The sequence below is a fragment of the Anneissia japonica genome, unplaced genomic scaffold, assembly GCF_011630105.1.
Source record: "Anneissia japonica isolate Jap-2015-1 unplaced genomic scaffold, ASM1163010v1 scaffold287775_len252212_cov145, whole genome shotgun sequence".
Classification (NCBI taxonomy): Eukaryota; Metazoa; Echinodermata; class Crinoidea; order Comatulida; family Comatulidae; genus Anneissia; species Anneissia japonica.
This window is the reverse complement of record NW_022719918.1, coordinates 127,113-149,261: the sequence shown is the minus strand read 5'-3', so window position 1 is coordinate 149,261 and position 22,149 is coordinate 127,113. Positions and strand designations below refer to the sequence as shown.

The window sequence follows — 22,149 nt, the reverse complement described above, 5'->3', positions numbered from 1 at the left end:
TGTCCCAGTGACAAGACGAGCAGCGATGTTCATCAATAGCTGCAGCTTTCTAATTGATGTTAATGGTATTCCGTAAAGGACTCCATTACAATAATCCAATCTTGATGTAACCAATGCATGTACAAGTATATATATATATATATTTAGCAGGTGTCTGTGCTTTGAATTTTTTTCAATATTTTAAATGATGTATGCATTAAAAAAAAAAAACACAGCAAAGCTATACCTGCATCTTCAATGATGACCCCGTGATTTGAAATCTTGTCAGCCATGTTGGATTCTAGTAAGCATGCAAGATCATTTTGAGTGCAGGGTTTACCCTCCAAAGTACTGACTGCTTCTGTTGTTTCTCGACAATCAATCTAAAAATTCAGAAATATAAATACAAATTTAAATTAAGAAACTTTGATATTTAAGACAAAAAAAAAACCAAAAAAAAAACCAGGATGTATAAAAATGTTCAGCAGTAGTTGGTGGAACAGACAGTGATGGTCCAAGGGAAAATCCTTTGTGGATGTTGTGGCTAAGCCCTATAGTGCCTGAAGAAAGTAGGAATTTGGGGTCATTTAAGCTGCTTGGAGAAGCTTTAAATATATATCATGCCTAAGCAAATTGAGTATATAAAATACTCACACAATATTTAATAAACAACAAAAATTACAAAAAGCAAATCAAAAAACACCTTAGTCTTGCCAAAGTGGGAAAATGAATATGGGATAAGAACATTTAAATATCGTTCCGTAAAACTTTCAAATGAACTTTTTTTAAGGTATTTGTAGCAACATTTATTCTTTTAAAAACAATTGATCAAAGATTGAAGTATGTTATTTATAGACACAATGTACACTTAAACCAGCCTAGAAAATGCAAAAAAAAAAATTGTGTAATTCAATAAGCTTAACAATATCAAATGTTTAATAAATAAATAAACAATATGTATTCTGTTCTAAATAAAATTAATGTAAAATATGAAAGAATAAAGAATGAAGGAATCTGAACAAAAATGAAATTCAGTGCGGCATATAATTGTATACTGAAAGTATACAATAATGATAATAACTCATTATTATACTTTGGGATTTTTTATTACACTTTGGGCATTAATCATCAGGTCAAGGTGCCAAGCCTATCATGTTTCATAATCCTAGATAGTACTATGATAGCTTACGTTTCATGGAATAGTGTTTGATATCCAGTCTTGAGCTTGTAGACTCATTACCTTTCAGAAATTGGAATAAAAATTTCCCATAAAAATAATATTTACCTGAATTTGAGCCTTCTGCTGGAGAATATCGTAATCTGGGCCGGCGATCAGAGCTTGACAGGAAGCATGTAGCCGATCACAACGACCAATCATATCACTCAACTGCCTATAGAAAAACAAATGTAATGATATAATTGGATGATACCCGCTGTTTCGATAATATTGTCTGTAATTCTGGTACATTCATTTGTCCAGTAATAAATCATAAGTGACCAATATTCATCCTTTCTAACCACAGCCTTACATGTGTCAACGTTCCTATGCATGATACATGACAGAAAATATAAGGTTGGGTAAAATTTGTGTGGTGGTTTTAGACCACATTGGTAATGTCTTTTGATAGGCAAATGACAGTATGTTTAGCACACCAACAAGGTACTTAAACATTTTGTAGAATTAAAAAAAAAAAAAAATTGAAAACATTTCATAGGCCTAAGTGTATAGTATTATCATTTTAAAGTAGTTTGGAACGCTATCATGGGTGGGAGGGGGGCTGGCTGGCAGTGGCTACTAGACTATATTATATTTAAAAAAATCTTGGGCCCAATCGTCCACAACAGTTGGGTCCAATCGTCTGTCACCCGAAGATGATCAAGAAAGTACTTTACACGATCTAGCTGAGGCCCTGGCCGACGCCATTCTATGAAGAATGCAACGTGACAATGTGCACGCAACGGATTGTTTTTAATGATCCGTTCAGACTGTCGACGACAATCAGCAGACGACGTCGCATCGTCTAGTGCTCACAAGGAGCGGAGTTGATTCGTCGTGTGGCGATCTACCCAGTTGTATCAGTGATTATCAGCAAATTGCTTTGAGTAACCTGCAATGGACTATTGTCCTGAGGGGGTGGGGAACATCACAGTCTCATCCGTTTCAAGTTACTTGAAACTGGGATAAACTCCAGCTTATTATTTTCACCATTTTTATTTATTATTTTTAAAGTTTGGGTGTGGGGGTATGATCAGCTGTGTTCTCTGGAATCTGTCCCAGTTATATACGATAAGCATAAGTTAACACTAGGTCATTAAACTACTTTTGTTTCCCTGCTAAAATCACCAGTGGCCCAAACTCTACCTATGATTACTAGTTCTGAGTAACTCTGCTCTAAAAACATAATAAGTATCAAAGAGTGTAAATAGAACAAGAGGGCGTACTCCCTTTGTAAATACATCACTCCCTTAGTTATGATGTGCGAGTTCAAATGTAGTGCACCCGCTTTGATGGTATGAAGATAAAGAAAAATATAAAATCTTCCGTCCCCACGAAATATTTGTATCATGTCGAAAACTGATAAACAGATAATTAGCGGAGCAGTATTGGGTAATCCATTGGCAGCGGGTGTCCTACACCGGCTATGTAGGGCTTATCGTATGTTTACGCTCTCAATGAGCATAGTTGGCTTTCTTTGTTCTATTTATACTCTTTTTTCTTTTTATCCTCACTTTTTCTGTTTTTCTAGGATCTTGACTTTACCCGTTGAAAGATTCTTTAATTTGCCTTTCACCTGGTTTTCTCGTCTGTACAGTTTTCTCCGTAACATCTCAAAGTGGTGAGTTATCTCTCGCATTGACTTCTCTTCCTAAAGATATAAAATTTATAAGATTTGTTTTGTTTATTATTATAACATAGCAGCTCCTTAAAAAAAAAAAACTATATAATATATATGCCAACATTTGGTACTGATTTGTGCCACAGAAAAAAAAATCCAACACAGGAATTACTCTATTTGTTTTAAAATGTGTTTTAAACAAAAATCTTAAATTTTATATATCCAAAACACTACACTTTGTTGTGAGAAACAATTTGATGCTTATTGGCAAGAGCTTTCACCGTTATTCTCCTCGTAGCAAAAATGTCGTTCAGTTGGTCATTTAGGTTGAAATTACCTTGAATCTGATGGCAGCAATCGTGTCATGGATGGATTTCTTACTCACGGTCACCTTCTCGCGTTCCTTCATAATTTCCTCGGCCAACTGCTTGAGAACCTACAAAAGTTAATTTTGAATTGAGGTTAAAGAATGTTAGCATGCCGTGTACAAGTATTTCAGAGCATTTTTAACTATAGAGGATAAGATCATTACTATTGGGTAGCAGTGTTAGTTTGAACTTTAACAATAAAAAAAACTAATAAGATTAACAAATATTTTATTTAAATATTGTGGTCAATCAAATATTTGTTAGTATTAATAGTTCTGCCTGTCTGTTTACTGCATGAGAGGATGAAGAAATAACAGAGTCGTCTGTTTACTGCATGAGAGGATGAAGAAATAACAGTATTTTAATGTTTTTTAGATAATTTTGATTTTTTTTTTATGAGTTCACTTCTATTCAGCTTCCCAGCTATTTGTTTATGTTTCTCTGGACACTTTTAACCCTATCCATTGCAAAACAAACTGTTAAAATCGCCTCTTAACTAGCATTCATTTTATTGTTCATTAATACAGTTTTTCTGCATTCCTGTGGTTAAAGGATATTGTTATTTTATATTTTCAGCAAGTGCTAAGTTAGACCTCTGCAGACATGTGCTATGCCAGCTTACATATTAAAATGGAGACAACATTAGGAGACAACATTTGGTACATAAAACTGATCAAACATCAGTATAACTATACAAAAACGATTTAGAAATATTCTGGATTTTTGAGATCATAATTCCCAGTAGTCTGCATATTGTATTATACGATAAAGCTTGTGTTTTATTACACCTTTAATTTAAATTGCAAGCTAAGTAATATGTTAAATGCATTAATGTAGAAACATTAAAGGGGCAGGAACATAATTGCATATAAAATAAAAATCATTTCATGGTCTAGGAACATTGTAATGTGTGTCACTTAACACACTATATGCAGACACTGCAATTATAGATACGATGGGACCACAAATTACAGCAACTTGATATAGTGTCTGTAATGCCAATGTTTAACCGAGTAATTCCAAAGGGTACATTATTGCTAGCATGTTTGATGGTCTATTGACAGACAGTAAACATTGCTTCTAAATAGGGAGCTTTCCATTGCACGACGACGGTAGGACGTAGAACATAATGACGTCACTAAAAGTCATCTGCGCATGCAGGAACGCCAAGTTCTCATCATCAAGTAGATTATAGAATGCAGTACAGTAGATCAGTCACGCATGAGTGATTTCGTTCTAGTGTCATGTCGTCGAACAAATCGATACCATAGAGTTCAGCAATGCTGGGAAATGCACAGTGTATAGACAGACCAAGATTGGTATCAGGTGCTGTATGTTATTACGATAATGTTGTTGAATCTACGATCTTTAAGACTTCTAAGGACTTTTAAAGTGGAACGTTGTTTCTAACGTGTTTGTGATGGATTTCTTTATATTTTAATATACAGACACAAATCCCAAACCATCACTTATCCAGCAGGATTACAGTGGTATTATGCAGTAAACACATCGTACATTTAAAAACACATTTACATTTAAGTAGGAACACATTATGGAAAAATAAATCCCAAAATGTACTTTAAATGTACTCTATAAAATTTGACCATGTTATGGTTGTTGAAAATATGAATATCTTATGCTTTCTATCTGTGTTATTGGCTGTTCAAAGCCCTGGTTCTCAACCTCTTTCAGAATGGTGGGGTATATTTTTACTGTAAGTTGCTCAAATTGTCATGGTTACACAGATGGCTAGTTGTGAAATGTTTAGAACAAGCAGTGGCGGATCCAGGAATTCAAATATAATGGGGCCCGGGAAGGGACTTTCACAGAGAGAGGGTGTAGATACCTCTAAAAAAATTCATGATTATGGCACCTCTATATGTCCTCTGCCCCTTCATAATTAGGGCTGATGTGTGACAATTTTAAGGACGGCCCTGAAATATCAGAAATGGCCATCTTTACAAACTTTATAAAAACTGTTCTTTTGTCTAAAACTGAACTCCAAACATCATCAGGCGACCATCATAGGAAGTCATGTGATGGTCCACAATGAATTAAGTGGTCTTGTGACCATCACATAAGTTGCCATTTGACCATCAAAGGGAAATCATGTATCATAGCAAAAGATGATGTGACAATCACAGTCATCTTTTGACCATCACAAGGAAGTCATTATATGGCATCATGATGGCATTAATTACATAGCATTATCAAATCATCAAAGAAAGTATTTATGTGACCATCACATGTTAACAAGTAATCACTGTAGGCAAATCATCAAGTCACCATGGGACCATCACATAACATTGCCATGTGACTATCACAATAAGTTGTCATGTGACAATCACATGAAGTTATCATGTAACAATCACACTAAGTTTTGTAACCATTACATTAAGTTGTCATGTGACCATCACATTAAGTTGTCATACGATACATAAATATTGTAAATGTGTAAAATACAAATACAAAAATATATACCAATAATACTGTAGTACTATTAATGATAATAGTACTAAAAATTTTAATAATATATTAAAAAACAAAAATTTCTCCAAATTACTTGATATAGTAATTTTATAAGTAATATTCTTAAGTAGACAAAATGATTAATATTGAAAAAATTTATTCTCAATTTCATTTTGTTGTTGAGCTTTAAATATCCTCATCATGTTTAAGCTCACACTAGCATACCATTTAGGCTGATGGGTTGTCAAACTTAAAACATGCTCAGCGTCGTAAGCAATGTATATTTTCAACTTAATTGATGGGATTAATGAGGAGTGTCGCATTAGAGCCGTCACAGAGTAATTACTTGCCAGGAATAGATAAAACGGTACTTAATAGGAATTGTTGCAGTGTAGAGAGGTAGTTTTATTCGCCACCCACGTAAACAGTGTAAAGTAAAATTGAGTTGTAAAATGACCTTCAAAGAGCATGACATAGGCACATGAAAAAAATAATTACGAAATGTGTAGGCTGCTGGCACCGAAATCTCTAATGATTACTGCCTAAAAAGTTTACAAAAACGTAATACAATAACAACATATGATTATTATTGTAGATTTTCGGTATATATTTCAGCCATTCTAATTTTCCTTCCTATTTTTCCTTCTTTCTGTTCTTTTTATTATATTGCATATTATTGATAATATACTAAAATTAATAAACCTACTCTAGGATCTGAAATACTAAAACCTAGGCCTGGGACTTTTATATTACATTGTGTGCATTGTATACTCATTTTAGCTGGTCTCGTGCCAATCTAGGCCATTTTAGGTAGGCTTTCTTCATAAAGGTTTCTATGAATGGATGTCTAGTTATGGAGCAGAAAATCATGTTTTCCCTCCCCAGTACCGTCTGATTATAAATCGACGGGAAGTCAACCAATAGAAGGAAAGCTCATTTAGTATTACTAACAAAGTTATAAACATTTGAGCTCAGTCAGCTAAACTGGTGGTAGCCACTGTGTGAGTGCTGAACCGTGGAGATCAATTGTAAGCTTTCAGTACTCAATTCAAATCTATCTGCTGTTCTCCTTGTGTTTCAGCTGGAGAGCTGAAATATAAGTATAAAAATTCAGCCTTTCAGATGAGATGTTGGTCCCATGAGCAGTTAGCTCAGTCGGCTAAACTGGTGGTAGCCACTGTTTGTGGGTGTGTGTGGGTGTGTGTGTGTGTGTGTGTGTGTCGAACCATGGAGATCTCTTGTTCCTGTTGCGATTCCCATCTCTGCTCCTTGTGTTTCAGATGGTGGGCTGAAATTCAACTTTCAAAAGAATACTGTCTTTCGGATGAGAAGTTTTAAGCCATTGGTCCTGTGTGCAAAAAGGCTCATTTACACGTGAAAGAAAGCAGTACAATCTTCGGAAAAGAGTAGGTGATTGTCTGCTGATGTACTGCACAATTCGCCACCAGAAGGACCTCACTGGTAGTAAGTCTCAGGACTTTCGTGGGTTATTCTTGGTGTGTATCACTCCAAAGAAATCCAATCTGTGCAATATTGAAATGTGCACGTTAAAAAAACGCAACACATTCATAGGACTAAAGAAGGGGATTTTCTCGTCGTATACGGCTCAATCCCGACCAATAGGAGACTTCTGGAAATAAGGCTTTGGACTTTCATTGGTTTTCCTCGGTGGTGTTCACATCAAATAAATCCAATTCAATGGCAATGTCGAATTTGTTTTGCATTAAGCTATACTTTATTGCAGACAAGAATAAACTTGCACTCTTATCCATTAAATGACTTCAACAGGGAGAAGCAATAAAATGATAAGCGTGATTAAAGAGCGTGGAGAACACACAACCAGGGATTATTTAGACAGACAGAAACAGGTGCTACACTTTACAATGCGATTTGAGCACACTGTTTTAGATTGAAGTAGGATAGTGGGCAATATAACGTAATTGTATATTTGTATTTTAGTACTTTCTATATTTTAATTAATACATCTATCTATTGGTTGAAATGGCAACTTTTTTAAATGTAATTCTTTACATGGACTATATATATATATATTCAGTGCCAGATCCATGAATAAAAAAATAGAGAAGGCCCAGGGAGGGACATTTACAGATATGGGCCCAATTGCCAACTGCACTGCAGCATGGTTGGAGTGGAGGCGAGAATGTTATAGTTATGGCACTTCTAGATTGCAGGAAATGTATGCTTAGGCTTTAATATAAATGCAATTTCTATTTTTCTTCATTTTCAAAAATTTGTGTAATAAATGTTAAGCTTATATATTTGATATTTTTATTTGTATGGATCTCAGTATAATAAAAACAAAATGTTATATACCATAGTTTCTCTGGCTTAAACTCCATTTATTCAAGAACAACAAGTAGTATGGAGCGCCGTAAGCGCAGAAATCTGGGACTATGCATATATAACATATCCTCCCCTCCATTTAAAGAAATAAAATTTTGTAACAAGGCTTGTCTTGAAAGTAAGTTGCATTACATACTGGTTAGATTAGATTAGACTTTCAGTTACCAATCTGGTGTAGTTACAATTAAAGTTCAATCATCAGTATTGTACAGTAATTAGCAGTTATGAATTAAAGTTCGGTTGTACAGTTAACTCTGAATAAAATGAACACCTCGGGTACAATTGTCAACCCCATACTTTACACCCATTTTTATGTACCAGCCTTTCCTCAGGCGAAAGCCCAGGGCATGATTTTTTCTGCTTAGCTGACTTTTAAAAATACTCTTAATAACATCAAACATTTGCTTTGAATAAGGATGTGGTGCTGAAAATTGCCTTTTGATTGAAAAGGGGGATTCCATGGGTATAAATCCCCTCCCCAGCCAATTTTTGCTTTCAAAGGAGGCGGGCCTATACCAGATGAAATACAGCATACTGTTTTACACTTGCACTGTTTTTGATAAATGCAAGGTCAGATCCTCTTTGTCAATAGAAAACTTGCATATTTTAAGTCCTGTCCAGACTATCATATCTTATTAGACAAAAACATGTGATATGCCTAAATATGGTCATGATGACATCATATCATGACCATATATAGCCATATCATGACCATATATAGCCATATCATGACCATATATAGCCATATCATGACCATATATAGCCATATCATGACCATATATAGGCATATCATGACCATATATAGGCATATCATGACTATATATGGGCATACAACAGTTTTTTATCTAAAGAAAATTTGATAGTGTGGACAGAGCATTATTTTCTCACCTGTCTGCCCTCTTCCGCTGCCGTGCTGATAAGTTGGCACTCGTGCCCTTCATGGTCCCCATACACCTGGCAGTATATGCAAATTATCTCATTGTCAGTCAGACAGTACACCTTCTTTGGTTCTCGTTCATGAATATTGCATACTAGTATCTACAAAAAACAATTATTAATTAATCATTATTTATTAAAATTAAGAAACTTTATAGTAGAAGACCTCCAATTTTGACCTCCAACATTGAAGTTTCCTATAAAACAAAGCAATAGACTTCCTTTTTTCATGGAATTATTAACTTTTTAATGCATGTATAAGCTTACACTTTCTATAGAAAGACTGTATTCCATTTAATATAAAGTATGTACAATTATAAAACTAATCAATAATTGTTGACACATTTTACCTTGAAATTGATATATTTAAAGAACAAAATGTACTTTCTTTCCGAGTGTTGATTTATTTTATTATTCACAACAAAACATGGTTTAATAATTTAAAACAAGGCAATTTGAGCTCTATGACAATATGCAAGGAAAGAGGAAAAAGCACTTTCAGTATGTGTGAAATTATGTATAGACATAAAGCAATTTAACATCTTTGTTGCAATTATTTAAAGCCTGTGACCATAAATGCTGTGCGACCTACAATTGGGCACCTGGTAGAGAATGCTATCAGCCTTGATCAGTTACACTTCAACCACACTATCAAATTTTCTTTATATGCCCATATATAGCCATGATGTGCCTATATATGGTCATGATGTGATGTCAACATGACCGTATTTAGACATGTCACAAGTTTTTGTCATAAAATTTTATAGTCTGGGCAGGGCAAGACATAGAATGATGTAATTATTGTACAGCTAAGCCACTTCATTAAAGACAAGAGCTTTCACTTCAAAAAAATTTGACATTATTATAGACAATGGGCATAATACACACAGCAATTGTTAAGCCAGGCACTCCAACTCTGATTCCTGCGAATTATGATTGTTTTTTTAAATAAGGAATAGTAAATTTTTTTATGAGGCTCTAAAATTTGATAAGCAGGGATGTGGTATGCACAGATCATAGAAAATGGAGATACAGGAACTACAAAAAGAAATACAGATTATTTTATAGATATTTCTTTAACAAAAAAAAAAAAATCCAAAAATATGGATTAGTGTGTCTGTCGATGAGACTTCCTTTTAATGGATGATAAAATTAGTTGACCACTATTAGGATAACAGTCTGGTATACATTCATCATTTTTTTTTATGCCTACATAATCATTTCAATCGTGACCAATATGCCATAAATATCAAAGATTATGTTTAGCATATGCAGTATTCTGGCATTTAACAACCTTTAAAATTATCCTTTTTTTTTTTATTGAGCACTATTTACATACATGCTTTAACATCACAAAAAATTACCAAGCTAGAAACAAATGAAAACACATCGTGTGAACTGTTTTAAACCAGAAAACAACAGGTTTATCTACAGGTCCATTCGTAGGTCATCCATCAAAGTTATATTTGTAGATGAATTTTGGGTAATAGTAGGTTGTTGAAGACGGATGACAAGGGAAAATAGCTCCATAATTTTGGTCCATACTTTGAAAATGGTATATCTCCAATTGTCATATAAGTATGTGGAATATAAAGTGTTGTAACATTCCCAAAGGATCTGAAAGCAGTCCTAAGGAGTTGCAGGTAATTAAGTAAACCATGGACCTATTAATAGTAAACCTTACATCAGATCTTGACTAACTTATAACAAGCAGAACTACAGCATCTAAACAAATATTTCAAATTTAAATGATATGCAAGGAAAGGTGAAAAGAAGGTCAGATAACCTCGTTAAAAATGTTGCAAAAACCAACACTTTGTAATGAGAATTTCTCATGGAATTCATATATATTCAGACACCATGTAATTTATAGCACATACATTTATAACCTAGTTAAGTTGTGAGCTGGAAATAAACTGTACACTCTATAGCTTAGTCTGGTCTGGCATTAGCATTAAATTATTATTCTCTGAAATATTTTACGGCCTAGGATTGTGATTATATAGCAAACCACACCATGCAATTTTATAATATCGTATATAAAACTGACATTTCCTATAGAACATGTACAAAGTCCGTGTGTAATTACTGATGCAATGCCTGCCATGATTAACCAAACATCAACCGTGCATGGTACCATTAACCAAATGGACGCCATGCATGGCCACCATCAACCATAGGGTAGTAGCCACCACACATGGCACCATCAACCATAAAGTACCATTTAACAGTATTTGAAAGTTGGGGTTCCACACCTCCATGAAATATTTAGCCATTTTTTTAAACCAAAAAAAATATTATGATTTTTCCCTCTTCTCATTGGCTATAAATCATAACTTCCACACTACACAGTACACCTATACAAGTCTGCCATTGATTGGAATAAAGTAACTCTTTTTCTGAAAATCAACCAATATTTGTAGCCAAGGCCATCAAAAAAGAAAAGCAAATCATAGAAAAAAAAGATAGGTCGGAGGACAGCAAAAATGAAAAATATACTAGGCCTACATTGCTCAGTCAGCTGTTCATTATTATTCTGTACTCTTGAGAATGTTAAAACATTATTTACATTTTGTTTACATATAATCTGACGCAACTATGGTGCTTAGAGGCTCGTGGAGAACAGGCTTGTGCTCAACGTCTGCTATTTATAGTGGTTGTTACAGTAGGCCTAGAGGGAAAACTTCATATTGTGAAGAAAAATTATTGCAAAGATCAGCAATGATGTGTAATGTCCATGACTTAACACCCTTTTCACACTGTCACTATTTTGCAAATTGTAACAATTAAGTACTGAGAGCAGCTTAGCTCAGTCGGCTAAATCTGGTTGTAGCCACTGTGTGTGCTAAACTGTGTAGATTTCTTGGTCCATGGTTCAATTCCCATCGCTGCTCTCCTTGAATTTCAGCTAGAGCGCTGAAATGCAAGTTACGATAGCGCACCGTCTTCAGATGGGAAGTTTAAGCCGTTAGTCCTGTGTGCATTATGGCCCATGTGCATGTTAAAGAACGCAGTACACTTTTTGGAAAAGAGTAGGGGATTGTCTGACGGTGTACTGCCCAATCACCACTAATGGGGTCCCCCACTGGAAACAGGTCTTCAGATTTTGTGGGTTTTTCTTGGTGTTTACACCGAATGAAAGCAAATCCACATAAAACTTTATGTGGATTTATTGTTTATTTGTGGAGATATTACAGGGACCCCTTTGATTTCTTGGGAAGAAAAACATGTCCAGAATTACAGTACTCCTGAATTAATCAGTATGCTTGCATTCATGCTGCTACCAGGCAACAGAGAACAAATTTATGTTGTGCACGCTAGATACTTAAGCCTATACTGTTATTCTTCAGAGATTTTGCATGGTTCGGACTTCAAACAAATGAAATTTCTCAAGAAAAAAGTTGTTAAAACTTGTTACTAAGTGTTAGAATTTGAAACGTTTTTGTTAGCGTGAAAAGAGTATTACACAGTATTCTTCACATATCTTTAACCGCTGGGGCGTATGCAAGAGGGTGCAGACGGTGCGATTGCAACCCCCCCCCCCTCTTAATAAATTGTATTAAGAAAAATAATTGTATTTTTGAAATACTATTAGTATGAGAATGCAATTTCTGGGCCCCTTGAGGTCCATATTCTAAAAGTTTTCTCACCTCAGCCACAAACATTGTGGGCTCAGGTGGTGTGAACTCTCATATACCCCCTACTGACAAATCCTATATCCCCCAAAACTGTTTGTACAGGTGCTGCCGAATACACAAGTTGGATGCTATATTTGTTTAAAATGCAAACTATGCAACTTGTGCATTATCCCAGTCATTGCACATGGGGCAGAAAGCTAGTTTGTTACTAAGAAACTACCATACACAAAACAAGAGCAATGGGCAGAACAAATTAGGAGTTTATAAAAATATAAAAAATTAAAATGTACCTAAGATAATTAGAGAACCAAAATAAATAAATGGTGAATCCAGCGGAGAGGGAAGTCTTCCCTTCCCAAGCAACTCACAAGGCTAAATCTCCACTCACAATAACTTATTTAATACTTTTATGAGCAATTCTGTGTATAAATAGTCAAATTTTGTAGGGGTTTTCCAAATTATACTATATATTATTATTATTGTTAAAGTTGTTTAACTATATTTTTTCATGATACAAATATGTATGACATTATTATTTAACTTAAATTATTTTGGCCTTGTGAAGCACCTACTGTAATAATTAATTAAATAATCTGAAAAACTATTATTAATAAATTATATTGTAAAAAAAATGATAAAATACACTAATATTGGTCGACTTGTATAGTGCCCTATAAGATCAATACCCTATTAATATTCAACATTAAGTGGTACATCATCAAGTCGTTATCAATTTAAGCGTGTGTCAAAATTAACAGATAACTCAAACATGCATAAATGAATCATATTTCAATACCGGATTTTAATTTACTTCTACTTCGACTGTGCGATCAAGCGTGTCAACACCACGCTACAGGGACGAATAAAACGTAGCTGCTGACTATGGTACTGTCATTGGGGAGTTTTATTAGTACACTATTTCTAAAATCCTATCTTTATGGATTTCATTTGATCCGAATTACAAAGATTTCTCCATCATAATTGAGACTGAACAAGAAGTCTGTCTGGCGTCTCTTATATCGTCACATAATTAGAAATGAAGACACATTTGTAAAATGATGAAACTGTAGTTCTAAAAACCATAAGGGACTTTAGATACAATATTAAAGCAATACGAGTCTCAATACATTTTAACTGGAATAGAGCATCTCTATTGCTGTCTCTTATACACATCTAGATGTGTATAAGAGACAGTCCCATCCCTTTCACCACATTCCATCTTCCCATCTGATTCCATCTTCCCATCTGATCCCCCTTGCATTTACTTTCTCCCTATTCCCATATCCCATCCCCTTGCATTCACTTCCTCCCCATTCCCATATCCCATCCCCTTGCCTTCACTTCCCCACATTCTATCCCCTTGCATTCACTTCCCCATATCCCATCCCCTTGCATTCACTTCCTCCCCATTCCCATATCCCATCCCCTTGCATTCACTTCCCCATATCCCATCCCCTTGCATTCACTTCCTCCCCATTCCCATATCCCATCCCCTTGCATTCACTTCCTCCCCATTCCCATATCCCATCCCCTTGCATTCACTTCCTCCCCATTCCCATATCCACTCCCCTTGCATTCACTTCCCCATATCCCATCCTCTTACATTCACTTCCCCTTATCCCATCTCTTTCATCACTTCCCCTATCCTCATCTGATCGCCCTTGCATTCACTTCCTCCATCCCATCTCCATGTATCTAATCTTACCAGAGATCAGTATTGGCCTGACGGGGGAGGGGGGGTCCAACGTCAACGATGGGGGGACTGACGTCCCCGACGAAAAAAAGTGGGCCCCTGCTGGCGCCACCCCTGCCTCTTACAATAAACTCATTGCCCTTTATCCCATTTCCAGATAATTACTCCACTTACAGGATTTGTTGTGTTTGCACTGCTTTTGTCGCCATCATCAAGACCTTCCAATATCTCCAAGACAGCAAAGTTCTTTGCAAGTCTCTCAACATCATTGGAGAAGCCGGACACAATGGTATCCGTCTTACACGATGGACAACGTACATAGCCCCTTGCAACTTTTCCTATCAGTTTTTCTAAACAAGCTGTAAAAAAAAAATATTTAGGATTATTTCTGATGTATGCAGTTAGATCATTTATATTATTAGAAGAAATAAGTACCAAATACCAACATGCAGCTGAGCAGAATTATTCACAGTAAAAGTAGCACAATGTTCAAATTCTTTGCATGTGAGCTAAGTGTGAATGTACTGCTTGCTAATGTGCATCTCCACCAAGAATTGTAGACTATTAACACTGTGAACGACACCTGCATTGCACGCTCCAGTAAAAACATTTGGTGTGAACACCAAGAGTAACCCACATATGAGTTTGAAGATTTTCAAAGTGGCCCTGCTGCTGGTGACTGGGCAGTACATTGGGAGAAAATCCCCATCTCAGACAAACGGCTTAAATGTCTCATCCGAAAGACTTTCAAGCTGAAACACAAGGAAAGCAGTGGATGGAATGAACCGTGGATCTCCACGGTTCAGCGCACACACACACGGTGGCTATCTCCAGTTTAGCCGACTGAGCTATGCTGCTCTCTTCAATTTTACAGTCATGGAGAGCATGACATATGGGGATGTGTTAACATTTTGTAGCCACGGATATTTCGTAACTGCAGCCAGGCAATCAGTGCGTCGTAAGACCGTCGGCCAACGAATCCAACCCCGCTCCTTGTGAACGTTAGATGATGCGACACTGCCTGCTTATTGTTCGTAGCAGTCTGGACAGATCGTCATTAACAACCAATCCATTGCGCGTACATCATGGCGTTTTGTTCTCCATGGGTTACGTCTGTGTTTGTTATGGGTTACAGAAAGTCTGCAACCAGGACACATAGCAGTTAATACATGATCATCAGATTTAGGGTATCACCAATATGAACAAAACCCAATTTGTTAAAAAAATTAAAATAACAATATATTAAATCAATATAATTTTGATTTACCTAATTTCAGACTACTAGTGTCCTAGAGTCAAAGACACACAAGTTAATTTTAGGGTAAAAAATGGTAGCATTTGAAATGTAGTTCTGTATTAAAAAAAAAAAAATTAAACAAAAACATACTGACCTAAAAAGAAATGTGAGGTTGGAAAAGAATGACAATGTTAAAAATAAAATACAAAATACTTGTGCAAATGGACTGTACACTCGATAACTATCTTCTTAAAATGGTTCTAGAGGTATTTGATTTGGGTTAACCAACCAGAGCATGAGATGTGCTTAATGCATGAAAGTAGTTACAGGGAATTTAAGACAGGAGTAGATCGTGAAAGGCAATGGAAATTGCTGCCATGAACCCGCAAATAAGCAGACCACTCATTTGACTTTAAGACATTATGAAACCTATTGAACGCTAATTTGGATTCCACTTGATAACTACCTGTGATTGCCTTCAAGATTCAAAATAACTTTGATTGCAAATTTAAAGAAAATTTGAAATGTACAGAATAATTCAATGTAATAATATTAAAAATGTTCAAAATATTTAAAATACTCCTGTTAAATTAGTCAAAATAAAAGAGGACACATTACAACATTAAAATACAAAACATAAATGTACAAAACTTGAAAAACAAAAACAATTAAAAAGGGCATAAATAAGGGAGACATACAAAATGGTTCTAGAAATATTTGGGTTAACCAGAGTGAGAGATGCACTATCCAGGTTTTAATAGCAATGTATGAAAGTGTTGCGTGGAATTTAAGATAGGATTAGACCGTGAAAGACAGTGGGCGATGTTTGCCATGAACCCACCAATAAGCAGAACACCAAAAATATCGCGCTTCTCCAATAAATTTGCGACATAAGAAACAAACTCGAAGGTAAACGATACACGTCACTGAGATTTAAAATACTAGAATAAGGAAAAATGTGTCTATATCCAAAATGCATTTAAGTTCAACACAGACTGTAGTACAGGAGCCTGATTAATAGTAGGCCTATATGAGCGCATACAGTAAAAAATTGGCTGTCATAGGCAGAAGGCATTATAAAATAGCATGATACATTCTGCTGTACTGTAGTTTGTATTTAAAAACATATGTTATTCAATTTCAATCTTTCCTTGTCTTTCCAATTTCTTCCTTTCCATCTTTTTCTTTTTCTTTCGAGTCGTTCTTTGTCTTTTTCACCTTCATAATATATATGGCAAGTCTATACAGTATGGCCAGAAAAGGTACTCCCGGACATTTTCTATTTATCATTAAATTTTTTAATTTTCAGAAATTTAGAAGACTCCCTTGGATCCACCCCTGCTAAATTCAATTAAATGGTCGTATTTTGATCAGAAATAAAAATATTGTTACATGTAAAAGTACTGTACAATATTTCACAAATTACATTAAACATAAATGTCTGACTTCAATATTAATATTTTAAATTACATTACATGTTCCTACAACAACACAGATTTTATAAACATACAGAGATCGATATTAGTACACTATTTCTAAAATCCTATCTTTATGGATTTCATTTGATCCGAATTACAAAGATTTCTCCATCATAATTGAGACTGAACAAGAAGCTGTCTGGCGTCTCTTATATCGTCACATAATTAGAAATGAAGACACATTTGTAAAATGATGAAACTGTAGTTCTAAAAACCATAAGGGACTTTAGATACAATATTAAAGCAACACGAGTCTCAATACATTTTAACTGGAATAGAGCAGCTCTATTAGATGAATTTTTGTGTCTACTGCCCCCTCGGGGGTGGGGTTAGTGCTAAACAGAAATATTACATGTACATCCACTGAACATATCAATCAAATCTTTACCTCAGCAATTAAAAGCCATAGCATTCAAAATACAAAAAGAACATGACAAATGCACAGAAAACAGAACAAAAAAAAAAGGCGCAAAAATGAAGCATTAACGATTGCTATGACTACACCATAAATTGGTGGTTAACGTCTATACTTGCGTACTTTGCTATTAATTTACTTTTTCATGTGGTTACGCTATTGTGGTTTTAAACGGGATAACTCGAAATGCAATTTTTGCCTTGAGAATGATATTAGAAAGATCTATAGAAATGCAAAAAGATATCTATTTGGCTTTTACTGACTATGAAAAAGGATTTCATAAGGTGAAACAAGGTGATCTAGAAGCTTTGAATGTTGACGATAATGATAAAGAACAATACGGAAGTTGTATTGGGAACAGGTGGCTGTTATCTTAAATGGCAACCTTAGTAACTGGGCAAATATTAAAAGAGGTGTACCACTGGGACTTATTTTGTCTCTATGCAGAGATGACAATTAGAAGAATGAGGATAAAGGGTAATTTTAAGATAAATGGCAAATCCGTTTCTAATTTAAGATACGCTAATGATACGGTACTAATTTCAAGACAGTGAAAGTAACTTGCAAGAACTTTTAGACAGCTTATAGTTAGAAAGTGAACGAAGAGGATTGTATATTAATAGGAGAAAGACTGTAGTCAATAATAGAGACAGGTTCAAAGACATGATTGCCAACGTCAGAATCTGACAAGGTATTTGAAGAACGCTACTGTGATGGGAACACTGCACAATCTAATCCGGTGCCCCAGGGAAATATTTTAGTTGTGAAATTTCCAACATTCAGTACAAATACTTTCAAAAATTACAACTGTCATATGTAAGCATACAGATTTGTGCTCATTATGGAAAATCGATAATGCAGTAAAGTACCATTCCAGAGGACAAAATGTGACCATGTGTTGGAAATGAAACCAGACTTCTGCGAGAACGTAATTACTATGTAGAATATCAATAACGATCAATAACATGTAATACAAGCAGTTGGTGCAGTGGGAACGGTTTAGTTTTCAATCCCTTACTGTACATTTCGCTTGTATCCTTCAGCAAGGTACTTTATCTGCATTGCTTCTCACTACCCTGGAGTATAAATGTGTATCTGGTGGGGTTGCCTGATTACCAGCAGCAAAGTTTAAGCATGTGGAAACAATGACCAGGGAAAAAGAAGCATTTGTATACAAAGAAAAGGCACTACATAAATGACACAAATAATAATTTTAAAAAAAGCCAACTCCAAATATGCCAATCCAAAGTTGACACTCAAAATATTACTTTTTTAATGAGTTACAACTAATTAAAGCTGAAAATTGTTTTATATTTATATATTTACTCATTTTCAAACATGTCCACTTACTAGCATGATTGATACATAGATATTAATAAATGTTAATCTATTTATCGTTGATAATGAAAAACAAAATTAATGTTTACAATTTTACTATAATTAGTTTTAACTCACAACCACAAAAGTCAATAGGCTTTAATATCATCTGACTAATGGTATAAAGCTTACATTAGACAAATATCTGAAAAATTATGCAGTTGGTTTCAGAAAAGAAAATATTTGTTGTTATTTCATGTCACGTTTATCTTAAGCGAGACTTTTTTTATTCCTTGTTTCACGTACTTGTTTTTGAAGATTATCGACGGAGGGCGGAATAAAAATAAAATTTTTGTTTTCTTATTTAGCAAATAGTTTTGCCAAAATCATCCAGACGGAGGAGAAAACAAAAATTAAATTTCACTGGTGAATTTAAAATAGGATGGTTAAATGCTTCAAATTTATATAATTAGGAAGAAATATATCTTATCTTTGGAGATTTCAAGGCAGCGGAGGACGTAATAAAAATTAAAAATTTTTTTTTTTCCTGATATTTCCTCTTTTTCGCGGCAAAGGATTTACTAATTTGCAAAAAATACAAGTTTATTTTAATTTAAAATCATCATTATTTGCAGTCGGCAGGTTCGCTAAACAAGGTTTAAAAAGAAGTCTCGTCTTCGCATGTTGTGATTTATTCACTGTAGGTTTTGATGTGTTAAATTGAATTGTGATGCTTTTTAATGGCTAACTTTTAATTGATATATATAGAGTACTGATTTATTGTAAATTTCTATTTTTAAATTCTGTACAGCGCCTGGGAACATTTTAAATGGACATTGTTTGAGCTTAATTAAATAAAGTTATTATTATTATTATAACAATAATTATTTATTATTATTATTATTATTATTATTATTATTATTAAGTATTTTGTTAGATAAGTCTAAATGAATATTTTTATTTTTGGTGTTATTGATTTAAAGTCATATCAGAATGAATTAAAATACCATATTTATTTGAATAAACACCTGGTGTATTTATTTGAATAAAGCTTTATCTAGAGCCGCATTTGGCATAAACAACCCCCTTGAATAAACGCGTTTATTTCTTCCTAACATAAATCCACCCCCCCACCCCAAATTACTGTAAACAAATATATTAATGTTCTACTCCAATGTAATTACATTTTTTCTAACCTGGTCGGGAACAGTAAGTCTTTATGATCAGGCAGTAACACATTTTCATAGTAATTCCACAAGTACAGAGAGTTTGAGTTTTACGTATTCATTTTACACCAAAAAAAAAAATAAATAAATAAACGCCTATGTTGAATAAATGCCACCTTCGAATAAAAGCCTCCTCAAAAAACCATTCTTAACAATAAATGCCCTGAGGCATTTATTCAATAAATATGGTCATGTTTAAGGCTTAACAATCTTCCATCGGCTAATAAAAATTTTAGTACAATACATAGAGAACAGCTTAGCTCAGTCAGCTAAACTGGTGGTTGCCGCTGTGTGTACGCTGAAACGCGGAGATCTCTTGGTCCCCGGTTCAATTCTCATCGCTCTACTTATTGTATTTCAGCTAGAGGGCTCAAATACAAGTTACGATAGTGCACTGTCTTTCGGATATGAATTTAGTCCCGTGTAAATTATGGCCTATGTGCATGTTAAAGAACGCAATACACTCTTCAGAAAAGAGTAGGGGATTGTCTCCCGGTGTACTGCTCAATCACTACTAGAAGGACCCCAATGGAAATAAGTCTTCGTCAGACTTGCGTGGGTTATCCTTGGTGTTTACACCAAATAAATCCAATCGAATCCACACTCGAGATTCAAAAAAGCAATGTACCAATACAACCAGCACATTGCATGCAAGCATGGAGGAATTAGATGCAAGTAAGTCAATTCTGGAGCACCCTATAGTAAATCAGATCGGACAGATTACTAGCAGTTCACTGACTGGACACATCCTCAAGAAGGCAAGCTTTTGCAAAGGCCTATTAAAACAATTTGACAGTAAATTTACCACGGAAATAAATTTAAATTTCATCTTTTTACAAACAGGGATAAACAGCAGCTTGTGTGAAGTCTAGGGGAAAAGCTCGGGAGGTCTAAACGTTTACAAGTATTTCCTTTAGCCCACACTTTAGGAAGTTAAAATTAGTTTAGTCAGGGACACATTTACATCTGTGAATATATCATAATACAATCTTTTTTAAAATGCTTCTTGGGAATTAAAATTTACTTAATTTAGGTTACTACTTCAATCAATCATCTAATTCACAGTCCTAATTTTTGACACTTTCTCTATGGAAAGATCAACAGAAATTTGGTTTCACAAGTATATTTCATTTTTAAATATTTGTGGTTTTAATTAAAATTTACTCTAAAGCCCTATAGGCCTAGCTATTATAAAACTGATATTCCTTCAATAAAGATTTCATAGAAACAGTCATGATTCTTCATGTATTATTTTTGACCCATTCAATCACATTTTAAACATTAAATACTGTATTATATAAAAGATTAATGTTATATAAAAACAAATGGAAATGATAAAAAATCGAGAAAATAAAAGGACGTGAAATATAGTTGTAAAATCGTGAAAATATAGGGGCGTGAGAAAAAAGGGCTATATAGTACTTAATTTAGGTTAATATCTAGTTCCCTAATCTTGTATCAACCTCTACGTGGCAAGTTTTAACTGTAAGTTATAATTTTGTATAGTGTAAGGATGCATTCACATCGGATCCAAACTGAAATTTAGCCGCGTTTCCAATGAGCTGAAAGCTACCATTCCGATTCTGACACGCAGAATCAATTTTCTGATCTGTTCGGTAGGCTTTCTGAAAATTCAGATTCGGTGTTAGGAAAGAATGAAAAATTGTCTATTTGGCCTAATGGCCTATTCCCTTTCCGGAAATGACAAATAATAATAATAATTATTATTATTAATGATTATTTGGAATCAATTTCTGAAACTTCCTCTATGGAAAGCTTGACCAAAATTCTGTTTCTTTAATGTATTTCATAAATGTTAAGGTTATATATCAACCAAGTGATAAATTAAACATAGATGTCCTTTTTCTTAAATATACATTATAAAATAAGTATATTTCTGTATGAGTAAATTGATGTCTACTTCAAAGAATGAATAAGAGGAATCATCAGGTATTACTGTATAATAGATTCATAATTCTGTTCTTGGTTTATTCATAAGCATTTCTTCATAATCAAAAAAGCCGAGTGAGAAGCCTTTGTAACAAAGAATATCTTCTCTTGTAGTGTAATTTATAAGTAATGAATATTTGACTCAATTCAGTCAGACATACATTAGCCAAATACTGACGCTGTAGACATTATAGTACTGTGGCTACATCCATCTACAGTATTGTCGTGATGTGCCTATACTG

At 34.4% G+C, this 22,149-nt stretch overlaps 1 protein-coding gene across 1 annotated transcript in view; it reads right to left on the bottom strand.

The window, feature by feature from the left end:
• The window catches only part of LOC117111123, a 53,093-nt gene that overhangs the window by 7,044 nt on the left and 23,900 nt on the right, over positions 1-22,149 (bottom strand). The window contains exons 4-9 of the mRNA XM_033253997.1: positions 14,459-14,643; positions 8,906-9,055; positions 3,154-3,252; positions 2,710-2,846; positions 1,265-1,370; positions 227-362 (exon numbers count right to left, since the gene is read on the bottom strand). Coding sequence (XP_033109888.1) covers positions 227-362; positions 1,265-1,370; positions 2,710-2,846; positions 3,154-3,252; positions 8,906-9,055; positions 14,459-14,643 — 813 coding nt within the window. The remainder of the gene's footprint in view (positions 1-226; positions 363-1,264; positions 1,371-2,709; positions 2,847-3,153; positions 3,253-8,905; positions 9,056-14,458; positions 14,644-22,149) is intronic.